The sequence below is a fragment of the Xenopus laevis genome, chromosome 3L, assembly GCF_017654675.1.
Source record: "Xenopus laevis strain J_2021 chromosome 3L, Xenopus_laevis_v10.1, whole genome shotgun sequence".
Classification (NCBI taxonomy): Eukaryota; Metazoa; Chordata; class Amphibia; order Anura; family Pipidae; genus Xenopus; species Xenopus laevis.
The window spans coordinates 3412194-3430863 of NC_054375.1; the positions used below are offsets into that span (position 1 = coordinate 3412194).

At 45.2% G+C, this 18670-nt stretch overlaps 1 protein-coding gene across 4 annotated transcripts in view; it reads right to left on the reverse strand.

Moving 5' to 3' along the window:
• The window catches only part of prr5.L (proline rich 5 L homeolog), a 32754-nt gene continuing 14084 nt past the window's right edge, over window positions 1–18670 (reverse strand). For 3 of the 4 annotated variants that reach the window (XM_018250703.2, NM_001086875.1, XM_041584953.1), the window contains 7 exon segments: window positions 15631–15711; window positions 13080–13128; window positions 7331–7388; window positions 3738–3829; window positions 2637–2777; window positions 2255–2393; window positions 1–658 (listed from right to left, as the gene is read on the reverse strand). In XM_018250703.2, coding sequence (XP_018106192.1) covers window positions 144–658; window positions 2255–2393; window positions 2637–2777; window positions 3738–3829; window positions 7331–7388; window positions 13080–13128; window positions 15631–15711 — 1075 coding nt within the window. In that variant the 3' untranslated portion in view covers window positions 1–143. 4 annotated transcript variants of the gene reach the window in all.

Below are 18670 nucleotides of genomic sequence, written 5' to 3' on the forward strand. Positions count from 1 at the left end.
TCCTGGTATTTGCAATTTATTGTTCCAGGATCCGGTCAGAGTAGAAGGTTCTACAGAACACAACCTGCTCCGGATTAAAGGCAAAGTAAAAAAAGAAACCCAGAATGGAAGAAATGAAAAATCAAAGTCAGATAATAAAAGGTTCATACGAGGCTCTGCCGGCCAATCTCCATGGAGAATTCAGGGGATTTGGAGCAGCCCCGCCCAAAATCAATAAAAATTCCTTCTGAGTCTGAATCAATAGATTCCAAGATCTGATCGACTATTGTCTCTGGACTGGAGGAGGGTGCGGGGAGTAGCGGGGAGTCTCTTTGGCTGTTGTACAGTCCCTGTTGGCTGTCGCTCAGGTTATGGAGTGGGGGGAACTGCCCGTTGGATATGGGGGGTCGCTCCCCCTCTTCGGGGGGTTTGGTACCAGCCATAGACAGTTTGGAGGTGGAGTCGGTAGTGAGGTTGGAGTAGCCCATTGGCAGTTCCAATACGGAAGTCATTTCCGACACTGAGTGTCTCCGGATCCCCGAGCCGTTGGCCACCAAGTTCTCCATCTCGTACTCGGCTACTGGAGTCAGCAGGGGGTTGTTATAACTTTTGGATCGGACCACCGGGTTCTTGGTGAGGATCTCTCCGGATTTGGGGCAGCGCCGGAACATTCGCTTCTCTGTGGGACACAAGGAGGGCTCATTAGCCAATCGCAGGGCTTTAAATTCACTACTTACCAACCGACTACACGTGTAGGTCACATGATCTCAGGTAGGTACAGGGCAATTGCACTCTGGGTAAAAGATGAGTCCCCCTCTAGGTAAGTGAATCCAATATCTCTTAGTACTTACCCAGGTACAGAGCTCTGAATTCTCTGCCCATGGGCTGCTCTCTTACCTGTGGTCAAACAAGAACCTACCTCTGGGTAAGTGATCTGATTCACTGTACTCACTGCTTCTGGGCTCTTTCCCATGAAGTACAGAGAATCACTTGGGTAAGTACTGGGGGAGATTGGAATCACTTACCCAGGGGGAGGTTCCTGTCTGACCATGGGAAAGAGAACAGCCCAGGAGCAGGAAGTACAGAGAATCAGAGCTCTGTACCTGGGTAAGTACTGGGGGAGATTGGATTCACTTACCCAGGGGGAGGTTCCTGTCTGACCATGGGAAAGAGAGCAGCCCAGGAGCAGGAAGTACAGAGAATCAGAGCTCTGTACCTGGGTAAGTACTGGGGGAGATTGGATTCACTTACCCAGGGGGAGGTTCCTGTCTGACCATGGGAAAGAGAACAGCCCAGGAGCAGGAAGTACAGAGAATCAGATCTCTGTACCTGGGTAAGTACTGGGGGAGATTGGATTCACTTACCCAGGGGGAGGTTCCTGTCTGACCATGGGAAAGAGAGCAGCCCAGGAGCAGGAAGTACAGAGAATCAGAGCTCTGTACCTGGGTAAGTACTGGGGGAGATTGGATTCACTTACCCAGGGGGAGGTTCCTGTCTGACCATGGGAAAGAGAACAGCCCAGGAGCAGGAAGTACAGAGAATCAGAGCTCTGTACCTGGGTAAGTACTGGTGGAGATTGGATTCACTTACCCAGGGGGAGGTTCCTGTCTGACCATGGGAAAGAGAACAGCCCAGGAGCAGGAAGTACAGAGAATCAGAGCTCTGTACCTGGGTAAGTACTGGGGGAGATTGGATTCACTTACCCAGGGGGAGGTTCCTGTCTGACCATGGGAAAGAGAACAGCCCAGGAGCAGGAAGTACAGAGAATCAGAGCTCTGTACCTGGGTAAGTCCTGGGGGAGATTGGATTCACTTACTCAGGGGGAGGTTCCTGTCTGACCATGGGAAAGAGAACAGCCCAGGAGCAGGAAGTACAGAGAATCAGAGCTCTGTACCTGGGTAAGTACTGGGGGAGATTGGATTCACTTACCCAGGGGGGGGGGTTCCTATATTATAATACCTAGTCCCGCCAACACAACTTTTGTGTAATTTAATTTCTGCAGAAGAATTTCAGACTTTTATTCAGTTTATAAGAGTCACGTGACCGCTTTTTACCCATAAAAAAAAAAAAGACTTTTGCACTTTCCCTACAGATACACCAGGTGGCACCAGATCTCTGCCATAAAGTGTAGGAAATGTAAGAAATTTCTGTAATGGGAGGGGGAGATATATTTATATTTTCATTGATTAGATTTATATGCAAAAGCCAACGCTGTGTTGTACATAGACAAGACTGGGTGCTGCATAGAGAGACTGCTGAGAGTTGTAGTTCATACCTAAGATGCAGGAGGAGTGACAGAAAGGCGCCTCGTTGGAATAGAGCCCGTAGGTGCCCAGGTAGGGCGACACCACCTTCTGTATGAGCGACTCCAGATTCATATACTCCTCAGTCACCCCTTTGGATTCGTGGACTCCCTGCAACAAAGTGTTAGGTGCCGTCAGTCTACAGACAAGTTGCAATTGGTCTGTGAGACTCATTACAGACGTAAGTTAATGGACCTTTACTTTGTATGAAATCATGTGCTGCAGGGCTGCTTAGAATTCACAGCGGTCTGCAGCAGAGATGCCCATTATTACAGGGACAGTGACATTAGCATTCTGATTGGCTGCTGTCCCCTTAATAGTTCCCACAATATCATGTTGCTTTACTGCACGTACCTGCAATATGAGCAGCATCTGAATGATGGATGGGGGGACGCGGGCACGGGGCCGGGATAAGGCATCGTCCAGTTTAAGGTTGAGGGTAATTATGTTGCGGAAGTGCAGGAGGGCCAGCTGGCGGATGGAGGGCTCCTTTCCCTAAACCGGGACAGACACAAGAATATGAATCTGGGATTGGCTAAACCAGAGCTGCCGTACAGACTGGACAAGTGGAATTACCCAATAAAGGAGTTGTTCCCCTTTAAATTAACTCTTAGTATGACGTAGAGAGGGATATTCTGAGACCATTTGCAATTGGTCTTCATTTTTTATTATTTGTGGTTTTTGAGTTATTTAGCTTTTTATTCAGCAGCTCTCCAGTTTGCAATTTCAGCCGTCTGGTTACTAGGGTCCTAATTCCCCTAGCAACCAGGCATTGATTTGAATAAGAGACTGGAATATGAACAGGAGAGGCCTGAATAGAACGACGAGGAATAAAAAGTAGCAATAACAATACATTTGTAGCCTTACAGAGCATTTGGTTTATGAGATGGGGTCAGTGACCCCAATTTGAAATCTGGAAAGAGTCAGAAGAAGGCAAATAATTCAAGAACTATAAAAAAAGAAGGCCAATTGAAAAGTTGCTTAGAATTAGCCATAACATACTAAGAGTTAACTGAAAGGTGAAGCGCTGCGACCAATCAGCAGGTGGCATTTAGGAAAACAAACACCTGATTGGTTGCTAGGGGATACGAGCCTCGGCTGACACTTTGTCCCAGTTCTTACGGCAGCCTGAGTAAATAAGTGGGTGACACTTGGGTGGAGCTGCTCAGCCTGTTTGGCTTCAGGTCGGAATTCCTGGGAATCATTATAGGAAAACTCCTCCAACATGATCTCCTACTTCTCCTCCAGTAAAACTGACAGTCAGAAGCTCTTCTGTGTCATTAAAACAACGTCTCTGCCTTTTTGAATTCCCATTCAAACAGTTGCAGTACCACTTGTCACCACTATCAGCCAAATCTCCCATAGAGTTACATTAGAATAGCGCCACCGTCTTATTCCTGGGTCACAGTTACTCTATTAAATGGGGGAGGGGTAATTATTGGGGCAGCGAGTTACCTGCACGGGGTAGAAGATCGCTTGGAGCATCGGCAGAATATCACTGAAGAAGAAATCCCACGTTTCTGCTAATGAATCCAGAAGCTTCTGCCCTGGAACATGAAATACAATCATTATATTATGTCTATAATCTCTTCTCTGCACTGCTGCTTCTGACTCCTGATACAACTTCCCAATATCCATTCATTCCTCATTCTCACTGGGTTTATAGTTCTGTGTAACTGTCATTGTGTCTGTCCCTTTCTCTGCACTGCTGCCTCTGACTCCTGATACAACTTCCCAATATCCATTCATTCCTCATTCTCACTGGGTTTATAGTTCTGTGTAACTGTCATTGTGTCTGTCCCTTTCTCTGCACTGCTGCTTCTGACTCCTGATACAACTTCCCAAATCCATTCATTCCTCATTCTCACTGGGTTTATAGTTCTGTGTAACTGTCATTGTGTCTGTCCCTTTCTCTGCACTGCTGCTTCTGACTCCTGATACAACTTCCCAATATCCATTCATTCCTCATTCTCACTGGGTTTATAGTTCTGTGTAACTGTCATTGTGTCTGTCCCTTTCTCTTCTCTGCACTGCTGCTTCTGACTCCTGATACAACTTCCCAATATCCATTCATTCCTCATTCTCACTGGGTTTATAGTTCTGTGTAACTGTCATTGTGTCTGTCCCTTTCTCTGCACTGCTGCTTCTGACTCCTGAAACAACTTCCCAATATCCATTCATTCCTCATTCTCACTGGGTTTATAGTTCTGTGTAACTGTCATTGTGTCTGTCCCTTTCTCTGCACTGCTGCTTCTGACTCCTGATACAACTTCCCAATATCCATCATTCCTCATTCTCACTGGGTTTATAGTTCTGTGTAAACTGTCATTGTGTCTGTCCCTTTCTCTTCTCTGCACTGCTGCTTCTGACTCCTGATACAACTTCCCAATATCCATTCATTCCTCATTCTCACTGGGGTTTATAGTTCTGTGTAACTGTCATTGTGTCTGTCCCTTTCTCTGCACTGCTGCCTCTGACTCCTGATACAACTTCCCAATATCCATTCATTCCTCATTCTCACTGGGTTTATAGTTCTGTGTAACTGTCATTGTGTCTGTCCCTTTCTCTGCACTGCTGCTTCTGACTCCTGATACAACTTCCCAATATCCATTCATTCCTCATTCTCACTGGGTTTATAGTTCTGTGTAACTGTCATGTGTCTGTTCCCTTTCTCTGCATGCTGCTTCTGACTCCTGATACAACTTCCCAATATCCATTCATTCCTCATTCTCACTGGGTTTATAGTTCTGTGTAACTGTCATTGTGTCTGTCCCTTTCTCTGCACTGCTGCCTCTGACTCCTGATACAACTTCCCAATATCCATTCATTCCTTCATTCTCACTGGGTTTTTAGTTCTGTTGTAACTGTCATTGTGTCTGTCCCTTTCTCTTCTCTGCACTGCTGCTTCTGACTCCTGATACAACTTCCCAATATCCATTCATTCCTCATTCTCACTGGGTTTATAGTTCTGTGTAACTGTCATTGTGTCTGTCCCTTTCTCTGCACTGCTGCTTCTGACTCCTGAATACAATTCCCAATATCCATTCATTCCTCATTCTCACTGGGTTTATAGTTCTGTGTAACTGTCATTGTGTCTGTCCCTTTCTCTGCACTGCTGCTTCTGACTCCTGAAACAACTTCCCAATATCCATTCATTCCTCATTCTCACTGGGTTTATAGTTCTGTGTAACTGTCATTGTGTCTGTCCCTTTCTCTGCACTGCTGCTTCTGACTCCTGATACAACTTCCCAATATCCATTCATTCCTCATTCTCACTGGGTTTATAGTTCTGTGTAACTGTCATTGTGTCTGTCCCTTTCTCTTTCTCTGCACTGCTGCTTCTGACTCCTGATACAACTTCCCAATATCCATTCATTCCTCATTCTCACTGGGTTTATAGTTCTGTGTAACTGTCATTTGTGTCTGTCCTTTCTCTTCTCTGCACTGCTGCTTCTGACTCCTGATACAACTTCCCAATATCCATTCATTCCTCATTCTCACTGGGTTTATAGTTCTGTGTAACTGTCATTGTGTCTGTCCCTTTCTCTGCACTGCTGCCTCTGATTCCTGATACAACTTCCCAATATCCATTCATTCCTCATTCTCACTGGGTTTATAGTTCTGTGTAACTGTCATTGTGTCTGTCCCTTTCTCTGCACTGCTGCTTCTGACTCCTGATACAACTTCCCAATATCCATTCATTCCTCATTCTCACTGGGTTTATAGTTCTGTGTAACTGTCATTGTGTCTGTCCCTTTCTCTGCACTGCTGCTTCTGACTCCTGATACAACTTCCCAATATCCATTCATTCCTCATTCTCCATCGGAGCCTCAGACAAATGTGCTGTTGTGCGTATGAAGCTCAGGCTGTAATGTAGCAGGGGGGCCCCGCAGACTCACACAGGGGCCTTTGTTTGGAAGGAACAATATTGTCCTTTTCCGGCCGCTAATCCCAGTGGGAAGGGATGGAATTCACCAGCGCAGTTTCCACGTTCCGAACTGACACAGGGACTCGACTAGAAACCTGCAGCCCCTTATCCAGTTTAGGGGTCACACACTGAACATGGGGGGACGGGGGGGGTCACAGGTGGAGTTATATAGGGGGGACATGTCTGGATCTTGTCAGCCACAGGGTCTGCTCCCCTATATACTACTTAGCTGGGGCCCCCAATAATAAGCCCACTGGTCGTCGGCATGTTGGGCCCTCCAACCAGTAAAATAGGGCCCCAATGCCCCTCATACACACAGACCCCTGATCTACAATGTCAATTCCCCAAAACTCCGCCCATGATGCAACTAAACTCCTCCCAGAAGCCCTGCCCCTTTTGAACCTCATTATTTTCCATATTGGGGCCCCTCTGCCATAGGGACCCTGAGCTGCATAACTGCAACCAATGAATGGAAGGAATATCCCCGAATCTTCCCTGTAGGGAAGCGAAATACATTTACATCTCTGGCACAGGAACCCTTTACACACACAATCATATACAAGTATAGGACCTGTTATCCACATAATGGATCTTTCTGTAAATTGGATCTTCATACCTCAAGTCTACTAGAAAATCATATAAACATGAAATAAACCCAATAGGCTGGTTTTGCCTCCAATAAGGATTAATTATATCTAAGTTGGGATCAAGTACAGATATGGGACCTGTTATCCAGAATGTTCAGGGCCTGGGGCTTTCTGGATAACGGATCTTTCTGTAATTTGGATCTTCATACCTTAAGTCTACTAGAAAACCATATAAACATGAAATAACCCCAATAGGCTGGTTTTGCTTCCAATAAGGATTAATTATATCTTAGTTGGGATCAAGTACAAGCGACTGTTTAATTATTACACAGAAAAAGATAATTATTTTTAATAATTTAGATTATTTGATTATAACAGAGTCAATGGGAGACGGCTATCTTTTAACGTTGAGCTTTCTGGATAACGGGTTTCTGGATAACGGATCCAATACCTGTCCTGGCATCAGCCCACAAAGACTATGCTATAACATATTAAGGGGAACTGAACCTTTGAAATGTAGAAAAAATTCTTACCTTCATAAAACCGAATCTTGTCCCTTAGTATCACCATCCCCTTGGTCAGTAACTGGTTCTGGAATAAAGAAATCAGGGCAGTAATGAGATTTACATTAAAGTCTTTTATTAGAAAGCAATAAAACCAAAAACAAATGAGAATGAAACAAACCCAGTGAGAATGAGGAATGAATGGATATTGGGAAGTTGTATCAGGAGTCAGAAGCAGCAGTGCAGAGAAGAGAAAGGGACAGACACAATGACAGTTACACAGAACTATAAACCCAGTGAGAATGAGGAATGAATGGATATTGGAAGTTGTGTCAGGAGTCAGAAGCAGCAGTGCAGAGAAAGGGACAGACACAATGACAGTATAAAACCAGAGAGAGGGAATGAATGGGAAGTTGTATCAGGAGTCACAGCAGTGCAGAGAAAGGACAGACACAATGACAGTTACACAGAACTATAAACCCAGTGAGAATGAGGAATGAATGGATATTGGGAAGTTGTATCAGGAGTCAGAAGCAGCAGTGCAGAGAAAGGGACAGACACAATGACAGTTACACAGAACTATAAACCCAGTGAGAATGAGGAATGAATGGATATTGGGAAGTTGTATCAGGAGTCAGAAGCAGCAGTGCAGAGAAGAGAAAGGGACAGACACAATGACAGTTACACAGAACTATAAACCCAGTGAGAATGAGGAATGAATGGATATTGGGAAGTTGTGTCAGGAGTCAGAAGCAGCAGTGCAGAGAAGAGAAAGGGACAGACACAATGACAGTTACACAGAACTATAAACCCAGTGAGAATGAGGAATGAATGGATATTGGGAGTTGTATCAGGAGTCAGAAGCAGCAGTGCAGAGAAGAGAAGGACAGACACAATGACAGTTACACAGAACTATAAACCCAGTGAGATGAGGAATGAATGGATATTGGGAAGTTGTATCAGGAGTCAGAAGCAGCAGTGCAGAGAAGAGAAGGACAGACACAATGACAGTTACACAGAACTATAAACCCAGTGAGAATGAGGAATGAATGGATATTGGGAAGTTGTATCAGGAGTCAGAAGCAGCAGTGCAGAGAAAGGGACAGACACAATGACAGTTACACAGAACTATAAACCAGTGAGAATGAGAATGAATGGATATTGGGAAGTTGTATCAGGAGTCAGAAGCAGCAGTGCAGAGAAAGGGACAGACACAATGACAGTTACACAGAACTATAAACCCAGTGAGAATGAGGAATGAAATGGATATTGGGAAGTTGTATCAGGAGTCAGAAGCAGCAAGTGCAGAGAGAAAGGGACAGACACAATGACAGTTACACAGAACTATAAAACCCAGTGAGAATGAGGAATGAATGGATATTGGGAAGTTGTATCAGGAGTCAGAAGCAGCAGTGCAGAGAGAAAGGGACAGACACAATGACAGTTACCAGAACTATAAACCCAGTGAGAATGAGGAATGAATGGATATTGGGAAGTTGTTATCAGGAGTCAGAAGCCAGCAGTGCAGAGAAGAGAAAGGGACAGACACAATGACAGTTACACAGAACTATAAACCCAGTGAGAATGAGGAATGAATGGATATTGGGAAGTTGTATCAGGAGTCAGAAGGCAGGCAGTGCAGAGAAAGGGACAGACACAATGAAGTTACAGCAGAACTATAAACCCAGTGAGAATGAGGAATGAATGGATATTGGGAAGTTTGTATCAGGAGTCAGAAGCAGCAGTTGCAGAGAAAGAAGGACAGACACAATGACAGTTACACAGAACTATAAACCCAGTGAGAATGAGGAATGAATGGATATTGGGAAGTTTGTATCAGGAGTCAGAAGCAGCCAGTGCAGAGAAGAGGGACAGACACAATGACAGTTACACAGAAACTATAAACCCCATCGTGAGAATGAGGGAATGAATGGGATATTGGGAAGTTGTATCAGGAGTCAGAAGCAGCAGTGCAGAGAAAGGACAGACACAATGACAGTTACACAGAACTATAAACCCAGTGAGAATGAGGAAATGAATGGATATTGGGAAGTTGTATCAGGAGTCAGAGGCAGCAGTGCAGAGAAAAGGGACAGACACAATGACAGTTACACAGAACTATAAACCCAGTGAGAATGAGGAATGAATGGATATTGGGAAGTTGTATCAGGAGTCAGAAGCAGCAGTGCAGAGAAGAGAAAGGGACAGACACAATGACAGTTACACAGAACTATAAACCCAGTGAGAATGAGGAATGAATGGATATGGGAAGTTGTATCAGGAGTCAGAAGGCAGCAGTGCATAGAGAAAGGGACAGACACAATGACAGTTACACAGAACTATAAACCCAGTGAGAATGAGGAATGAATGGATATTGGGAAGTTGTATCAGGAGTCAGAAGCAGCAGTGCAGAGAAGAGAAAGGGACAGACCACAATGACAGTTACACAGAACTATAAACCCAGTGAGAATGAGGAATGAATGGATATTGGGAGTTGTATCAGGAGTCAGAAGCAGCAGTGGCAGAGAAAGGGACAGACACAATGACAGTTACACAGAACTATAAAACCCAGTGAGAATGAGGAATGAATGGATATTGGGAAGTTGTATCAGGAGTCAGAAGCAGCAGTGCAGAGAAGAGAAAGGGACAGACACAATGGACAGTTATCACAGAACTATAAACCCAGTGAGAATGAGGAATGAATGGATATTGGGAAGTTGTATCAGGAGTCAGAAGCAGCAGTGCAGAGAAGGGACAGACACAATGACAGTTACACAGAACTATAAACCCAGTGAGAATGAGGAATGAATGGATATTGGGAAGTTGTATCAGGAGTCAGAAGCAGCAGTGCAGAGAAAGGGACAGACACAATGACAGTTACACAGAACTATAAACCCAGTGAGAATGAGGAATGAATGGATATTGGGAAGTTGTATCAGGAGTCAGAAGCAGCAGTGCAGAGAAGAGAAAGGGACAGACACAATGACAGTTACACAGAACTATAAACCCAGTGAGAATGAGGAATGAATGGATATTGGGAAGTTGTATCAGGAGTCAGAAGCAGCAGTGCAGAGAAAGGGACAGACACAATGACAGTTACACAGAACTATAAACCCAGTGAGAATGAGGAATGAATGGATATTGGGAAGTTGTATCAGGAGTCAGAAGCAGCAGTGCAGAGAAAAGGGACAGACACATGACAGTTACACAGAACTATAAACCCAGTGAGAATGAGGAATGAATGGATATTGGGAAGTTGTATCAGGAGTCAGAAGCAGCAGTGCAGAGAAAGGGACAGACAACAATGACAGTTACACAGAACTATAAACCCAGTGAGAATGAGGAATGAATGGATATTGGGAAGTTGTATCAGGAGTCAGAAGCAGCAGTGCAGAGAAAGGGACAGACACAATGACAGTTACACAGAACTATAAACCCAGTGAGAATGAGGAATGAATGGATATTGGGAAGTTGTATCAGGAGTCAGAAGCAGCAGTGCAGAGAGAAAGGGACAGACACAATGACAGTTACACAGAACTATAACCCAGTGAGAATGAGGAATGAATGGATATTGGGAAGTTGTATCAGGAGTCAGAAGCAGCAGTGCAGAAGAGAAAGGGACAGACACAATGACAGTTACACAGAACTATAAACCCAGTGAGAATGAGGAATGAATGGATATTGGGAAGTTGTATCAGGAGTCAGAGCAGCAGTGCAGAGAGAAAGGGACAGACACAATGACAGTTACACAGAACTATAAACCCAGTGAGAATGAAGGAATGAATGGATATTGGGAAGTTGTATCAGGAGTCAGAAGGCAGCAGTGCAGAGAAAAGGGACAGACACAATGACAGTTACACAGAACTATAAACCCAGTGAGAATGAGGAATGAATGGATATTGGGAAGTTGTATCAGGAGTCAGAAGCAGCAGTGCAGAGAAAGGGACAGACACAATGACAGTTACACAGAACTATAACCCAGTGAGAATGAGGAATGAATGGATATTGGGAAGTTGTATCAGGAGTCAGAAGCAGCAGTGCAGAGAAAGGGACAGACACAATGACAGTTACACAGAACTATAAACCCAGTGAGAATGAGGAATGAATGGATATTGGGAAGTTGTATCAGGAGTCAGAAGCAGCAGTGCAGAGAAAGGGACAGACACAATGACAGTTTACACAGAACTATAAACCCAGTGAGAATGAGGAATGAATGGATATTGGGAAGTTGTATCAGGAGTCAGAAGCCAGCAGTGCAGAGAAGAGAAAGGGACAGACACAATGACAGTTACACAGAACTATAAACCCAGTGAGAATGAGGAATGAATGGATATTGGGAAGTTGTATCAGGAGTCAGAAGCAGCAGTGCAGAGAAGAGAAAGGGACAGACACAATGACAGTTACACCAGAACTATAAAACCCAGTGAGAATGAGGAATGAATGGATATTGGGAAGTTGTATCAGGAGTCAGAAGCAGCAGTGCAGAGAAAGGGACAGACACAATGACAGTTACACAGAACTATAAACCCAGTGAGAATGAGGAATGAATGGATATTGGGAAGTTGTATCAGGAGTCAGAGCAGCAGTGCAAGAGAAAGGGACAGACACAATGACAGTTACACAGAACTATAAACCCAGTGAGAATGAGGAATGAATGGATATTGGGAAATTGTATCAGGAGTCAGAAGCAGCAGTGCAGAGAAAGGGACAGACACAATGACAGTTACACAGAACTATAGAGAGCCAGTGTAGAATGAGGTATGAATGGATATTGGGAAGTTTGTATCAGGAGTCAGAAGCAGCAGTGCAGAGAAAGGGACAGACACAATGACAGTTACACAGAACTATAAACCCAGTGAGAATGAGGAATGAATGGATATTGGGAAGTTGTATCAGGAGTCAGAAGCAGCAGTGCAGAGAAGGGACAGACACAATGACAGTTACACAGAACTATAAACCCAGTGAGAATGAGGAATGAATGGATATTGGGAAGTTGTATCAGGAGTCAGAGCAGCAGTGCAGAGAAAGGGACAGACACAATGACAGTTACACAGAACTATAAACCCCAGTGAGAATGAGGAATGAATGGATATTGGGAAGTTGTATCAGGAGTCAGAAGCAGCAGTGCAGAGAAAGGGACAGACACAATGACAGTACACAGAACTATAAACCCAGTGAGAATGAGGAATGAATGGATATTGGGAAGTTGTATCAGGAGTCAGAAGCAGCAGTGCAGAGAAGGGACAGACACAATGACAGTTACACAGAACTATAAACCCAGTGGAGAATGAGAATGAATGGATTATTGGGGAAGTTGTATCAGGAGTCAGAAGCAGCAGTGCATAGAAGAGAAAGGACAGACACAATGACAGTTACACAGAACTATAAACCAGTGAGAATGAGGAATGAATGGATATTGGGAAGTTGTATCAGGAGTCAGAAGCACGCAGTGCAGAGAAGAGAAAGGGACAGACACAATGACAGTTACACAGAACTATAAACCAGTGAGAATGAGGAATGAATGGATATTGGGAAGTTGTATCAGGAGTCAGAGGCAGCAGTGCAGAAGAAGGAACAGACACAATGACAGTTACACAGAACTATAAACCCAGTGAGAATGAGGAATGAATGAATATGGGAAGTTGTATCAGGAGTCAGAGGCAGCAGTGCAGAGAAGAGAAAGGGACAGACACAATGACAGTTACACAGAACTATAACCCAGTGAGAATGAGAATGAATGGATATGGAAGTTATCAGGTCAGGCAGGCAGGACACTTACCTGAAGATATTCTGTGAAAAATGACCCCAGTTCAGTTTTCAGCAGTTGCCTGTGACACGAGGGACACAGAGTTACTTGGGGGACAGACAGACAGACAGACAGAACATTGATATATCGGAAAGCTGCTTAAAATGAAAGTTAAGTCCATTGTGGGTGAAGTTCCCCTTTAAAGTAACAGGCTGAACTCCCAGCAGAGAATGTGACTTCGGGGCCCCCTCCCCCGGGGAGGAAGAGTGTGATTAGAAGTCAGTGCGACTCCCACTCAAACCTGCCGTGAGTTTCCACTCAGTATAAAAACCAGATGTTACATTCCAGCTGTCAGTTTGCAGGGGATGCTGGGAGTTGTAGTAAAGCAATAGACTGGAGAGGTCTCACCAGACCCCAATTGTTCAGAAGTTGAATCCCTTTCCCTCCTCCAATCAGCTGCTGAGCTTTCAGAGTTGAGGGCTGCACTCAATAGGCCAGTTTATAAAGTTGCTTATAGGTGGGGCAATAAAGCCTCGGGGACCCCAGAGTCACCTAAACCTCACCCCCAGTTTTACTGCTCCGAGGAGGAAGCGGATATTAAACCCACACTGATTGGAGCTGCCGCTGGGATTGAACCGCCCAGGAATAATATGAACCAATGGAATCATCAATAACCGGGGTCAGGAATCCTCAGGGGCGGGGAAACATCTAGAGGAGCTTCTTTCAATGATTCCAATAAGGGTTAAAAGGACACTGGAATAACGAGGTCATTGTGTTATTATAGCGCTAACGAGGCCCAGGCCAATCAAGAATCAGCTCAACTGAAAACGAGAAAGAAATTCCTCGTAAAATTATTTGTAGCGTTTGGCTCCGGTCACGGGACAGAGAGACGCGCCCGAACTGCGACCAATACAACTAACAGCGTGCGACTAAACCGACAATCTAAGGTCCCTATCACATTCCCATCGGTCCCTGCCCCAGTGAGCTTACAATCTAAGGTCCCTATCACATTCCTATCAGTCCCTGCCCCAGTGAGTTTACAATCTAACGTCCCTATCACATTCCCATCAGTCCCTGCCCCAGTGAGCTTACAATCTAATGTCCCTATCACATTCCCATCAGTCCCTGCCCCAGTGAGCTTACAATCTAAGGTCCCTATCACATTCCCATCAGTCCCTGCCCCAGTGATCTTACAATCTAAGGTCCCTATCACATTCCCATCACTCCCTTACCCAGTGAGGTTACAATCTAAGGTCCCTATCACATTCCCATCACTCCCTGACCCAGTGAGCTTACAATCTAAGGTCCCTATCACATTCCCATCACTCCCTGCCCCAGTGAGCTTACAATCTAAGGTCCCTATCACATTCCCATCAGTCCCTGCCCCAGTGATCTTACAATCTAAGGTCCCTATCACATTCCCATCACTCCCTTACCCAGTGAGGTTACAATCTAAGGTCCCTATCACATTCCCATCACTCCCTGACCCAGTGATCTTACAATCTAAGGTCCCTATCACATTCCTATTGGCCCCTGCCCCAGTGACCTTACAATCTAAGGTCCCTATCACATTCCCATCAGTCCCTGTCCAGTGAGCTTACAATCTAAGGTCTCTATTACATTCCCATCAGTCCCTTACCCAGTGAGCTTACAATCTAAGTTCCCTATCACATTACTATCAGTCCTGCCCCAGTGAGCTTACAATCGAAGGTCCCTATCACTTTCCCATCAGTCCCTGTCCAGTGAGCTTACAATCTAAGGTCCCTATCACATTCCCATCAGTCCTTGCCCCAGTGAGCTTACAATCTAAGGTCTCTATCACATTCCCATCAGTCCCTGTCCAGTGAGCTTACAATCTAAGGTCTCTATCACTTTCCCATCAGTCCCTGTCCCAGTGAGTTTACAATCAAAGTTCTCTATCACATTCCCATCAGTCCCTGTCCAGTGAGCTTACAATCTAAGGTCTCTATCACTTTCCCATCAGTCCCTGTCCCAGTGAGCTTACAGTCTAAGGTCTCTATCACTTTCCCATCAGTCCCTGTCCAGTGAGCTTACAATCTAAGGTCTCTTTCACATTCCCCATCAGTCCCTGTCCAGTGAGCTTACAATCTAAAATTCTCTTGAATGAATGTAGCATCCACCACGTTTGTCATTCATCCGCCACATTGTTTCAGCAGTCAGAACCAGCAGTCCAGGGAATATAAAACAGAAAATGTGCTTTTTAACAGAAACTGCAGGATTGGGCCCTAAAAATATCCCTTTTCCTCTTTCCTTCCCCAAGATAAAGACTTTCATTCAATTTCTTCCTCTGTCTCCAACAAATGGACTCGATTGCTAGCGAGGAGACAAGTAACAAGGAGATTTATTGCTTCCTCCTCGGATTCCTGACCCCGGATGAACAAGCGCCCCCCCCCCCCGATTGTGTTAAAGGGGAACTAAGAACGTTATTAAGATGCAACATATTTATTTGTTTGAGAAACCCTGCCCAGAAAGGGGAAGCTGAGCGGCACCTGCAGGGGATTCTGGGAGTTGTAGTCAGAGGGATACAATGTATATATATATTATGAGATGGGCCAGAACTCACCGGACTCCTTCATTGAGGCTGTAGAGCTCGTGGTCGGCCAACCCTTTCTTCTGAAATACTGAAATTACTCCATTCTGGATACTGGAACACAGAACAATAAACATTATTGGACAGCTGCAAATATTCTTCTATAACAGCCAATCAGATTGGGAGGGGGTGGGGATACCTGTCATACACAGGCAGTACATTGGCCGGCTTGTTCTCTGACTGGTTGTTCTCCGCCCGGTTGTTCTGACTCATGAAACAATGTAGCAGAAACCAGACGATTCACAGACCTCAGAAGGGCCTTCTGCTACTTTTTGTACTTATGGAAGAACTGAGTTTACTTTGCCTTTAAGAGGTAAAGTTCTGTAAATAAATCAGGGGCCCCCCAGTGACTGATCGAAATTTCAGGGGATTGGGGGGGGGGCAGAAGCCACAGAGGGAGGGTCCCAGCAGAGTTTGGGGAATGTCATTTATTTACCAGAAATTCCACAGAAAATAAACAGTGAGGCCCCCGGGCAGATGAACCCCTCAAGAGTTTAGGAGGGTCCCCTGAAAATGCTATAAGGGGGGGGGGCTGTATCTAATTCTGTTTATTCTTCTGCACATTCTGCACCCTGCGATTGTAACTGCCCCTTAGAAGGATACACTCAAAGGTTCTCATCAGTCCCTGTCCCAGTGAACTTACAATCTAAGGTCCCTATCACTTTCCGATTAGTCCCTGTCCCAGTGAGCTTACAATCCATGCTCCCTATCACTTTCCCATCAGTCTCTTACCCAGTGAGTTTACAATCCAAGGTCCTTATCACTTTTCCATTCGTCCCTGCCCTAGTGAGCTTACAATCAAATATCCCTATCACTTTCCCATCAATCCCTTACCCAGTGAGCTTACAATCTAAGGTCCCTATCGCTTTCCCATCATTCCCTTACCCAGTGAGCTTACAATCTAAGGTCCCTATCACATTCCCATCAGCTCCTGCCCCAGTGAGCTTACCATCTAAGGTCCCTATCACACTCCCATCAGTCCCTGTCCCAGTGAGCTTACAATCTAAGGTCCCTATCACATTCCCATCAGCTCCTGCCCCAGTGAGCTTACCATCTAAGGTCCCTATCACATTCCCATCAGTTCCTGCCCCAGTGAGCTTACAATCTAAGGTCCCTATCACACTCCCATCAGTCCCTGTCCCAGTGAGCTTACAATCTAAGGTCCCTTTCACACTCCCATCAGTCCCTGTCCCAGTGACCTTACAATCTAAGGTCCCTATCACATTCCCATAAACTCCTGCCCCAGTGAGCTTACAATCTAAGGGCCCTATCACTTTTCCATCAGTCCCTGTCCCAGTGAGCTTACAATCTAAGGTCCCCATCACATTCCCATCAATCCCTGCCCAGTGAGCTTACAATCTATGGTCCCTATCACTTTCCGAACAGTCCCTGTCCCAGTGAGCTTACAATCCATGCTCCCTATCACTTTCCCATCAGTCACTTACCCAGTGAGCATACAATCTAAAGTCCCTGTCACATTTCCATCAGTCCCTGTCCCAAAGAAGCTTACACTCTAAGGTCCCTATCACTTTCCCATCATTCCCTGCCCCAGTGATCTTACAATCTAAGGTCCCTATCACTTTCCCATCGATCCCTTACCCAGTGAGCTTACAATCTAAGGTCTCTATCACATTCCCATCAGTCCCTGTCCCAGTGAGCTTACAATCTAAGGTCTCTATCACATTCCCATCAGTGAGGTCCCAAAATTTATTAATGAGAAATATTTAAGGAGGGACCATTGTTACCATGACAACCAGGAGAATACCCTGTTACATTGATGATGGGTGTTTGTCTATTAAACCTCCTCGGCCCAATTAATTAATCAAGGGCCGCGCCACTGTGTCCTGTCCGGGGGGGATCACATAGATACAGGGAGTGCCGAGCAGCTGGGACCCCACCCAGACAGCTGGGAAATCCTCCCGTGGGAGTGTCGTTTATACAGAGGAACAACTGCTGATAAAATTATTTGCCCCAGGGGCCTCTTGAGGGGAACAACAATCATGAAATCTATAAAGGTCACTGATTGGAAGTTCAGATTGGGGCCCAGTCACATGACCTCCATCATTTCCAGGTGCAACAAACTGACTCACCCGTGTGATGGCAACTGCCAGTTTTATTGCACAACCCCAGACAGTTGCACCAGTAAAGGGAGGCCGAACAATAACAAACATTAAAGGGGAACTGCACCTACAGCTAGAAATTACATTTACACAGGATGGGAATATGGATTGCTAGTGTGGGGGGCTACAGTCCTGAACAAAGACCCTCTGTCTGAGCCCCCCCCCACTACAGGCGACAGGATAAACCCCCCGGGAGATGCACAGGGTGCAGGGAGTTGAGCAGTCCCAGTGGTGGCAACCGTCTCCCAAATACACACGATCAGCCCCTTAATCCTGCCCATTCCCTTCCTTAATCCTCGATTTAGTGTGTCATTCCTCCCGGCTCAGCACATGCCGGGATTAGGGAGAAGGGGGAATGTGTGACACTGTTTGGGTGCCGCCTTCTTCCCATTTATTCACTATATATTAGCCAATCAAGAGCCACGAGTCTCACGTGATTTTGTCTCCGATTCTGACCTTTTGTGTTAAATATATTTTATTTGATTTAACATAAACAAGAAAAATTAAATTTAGGAGACTGTTCCTGCTGAATTGTGCTTAGTACAGGGAATACCTATGTACCATAGTTTTATGGGATCTCTCTGTACAGACTATGAGCAAACTTAGGGACTGTTCCTGCTGAATTGTGCTTAGTACAGGGAATACCTATACTGCCATAGTTTTATGGGATCTCTCTGTACAGACTATGAGCAAACTTAGGGGACTGTTCCTGCTGAATTGTGCTTAGTACAGGGAATACCTATGCTGCCATAGTTTTATGGGATCTCTCTGTACAGACTATGAGCAAACTTAGGGACTGTTCCTGCTGAATTGTGCTTAGTACAGGGAATACCTATACTGCCATAGTTTTATGGGATCTCTCTGTACAGACTATGAGCAAATTTAGGGACTGT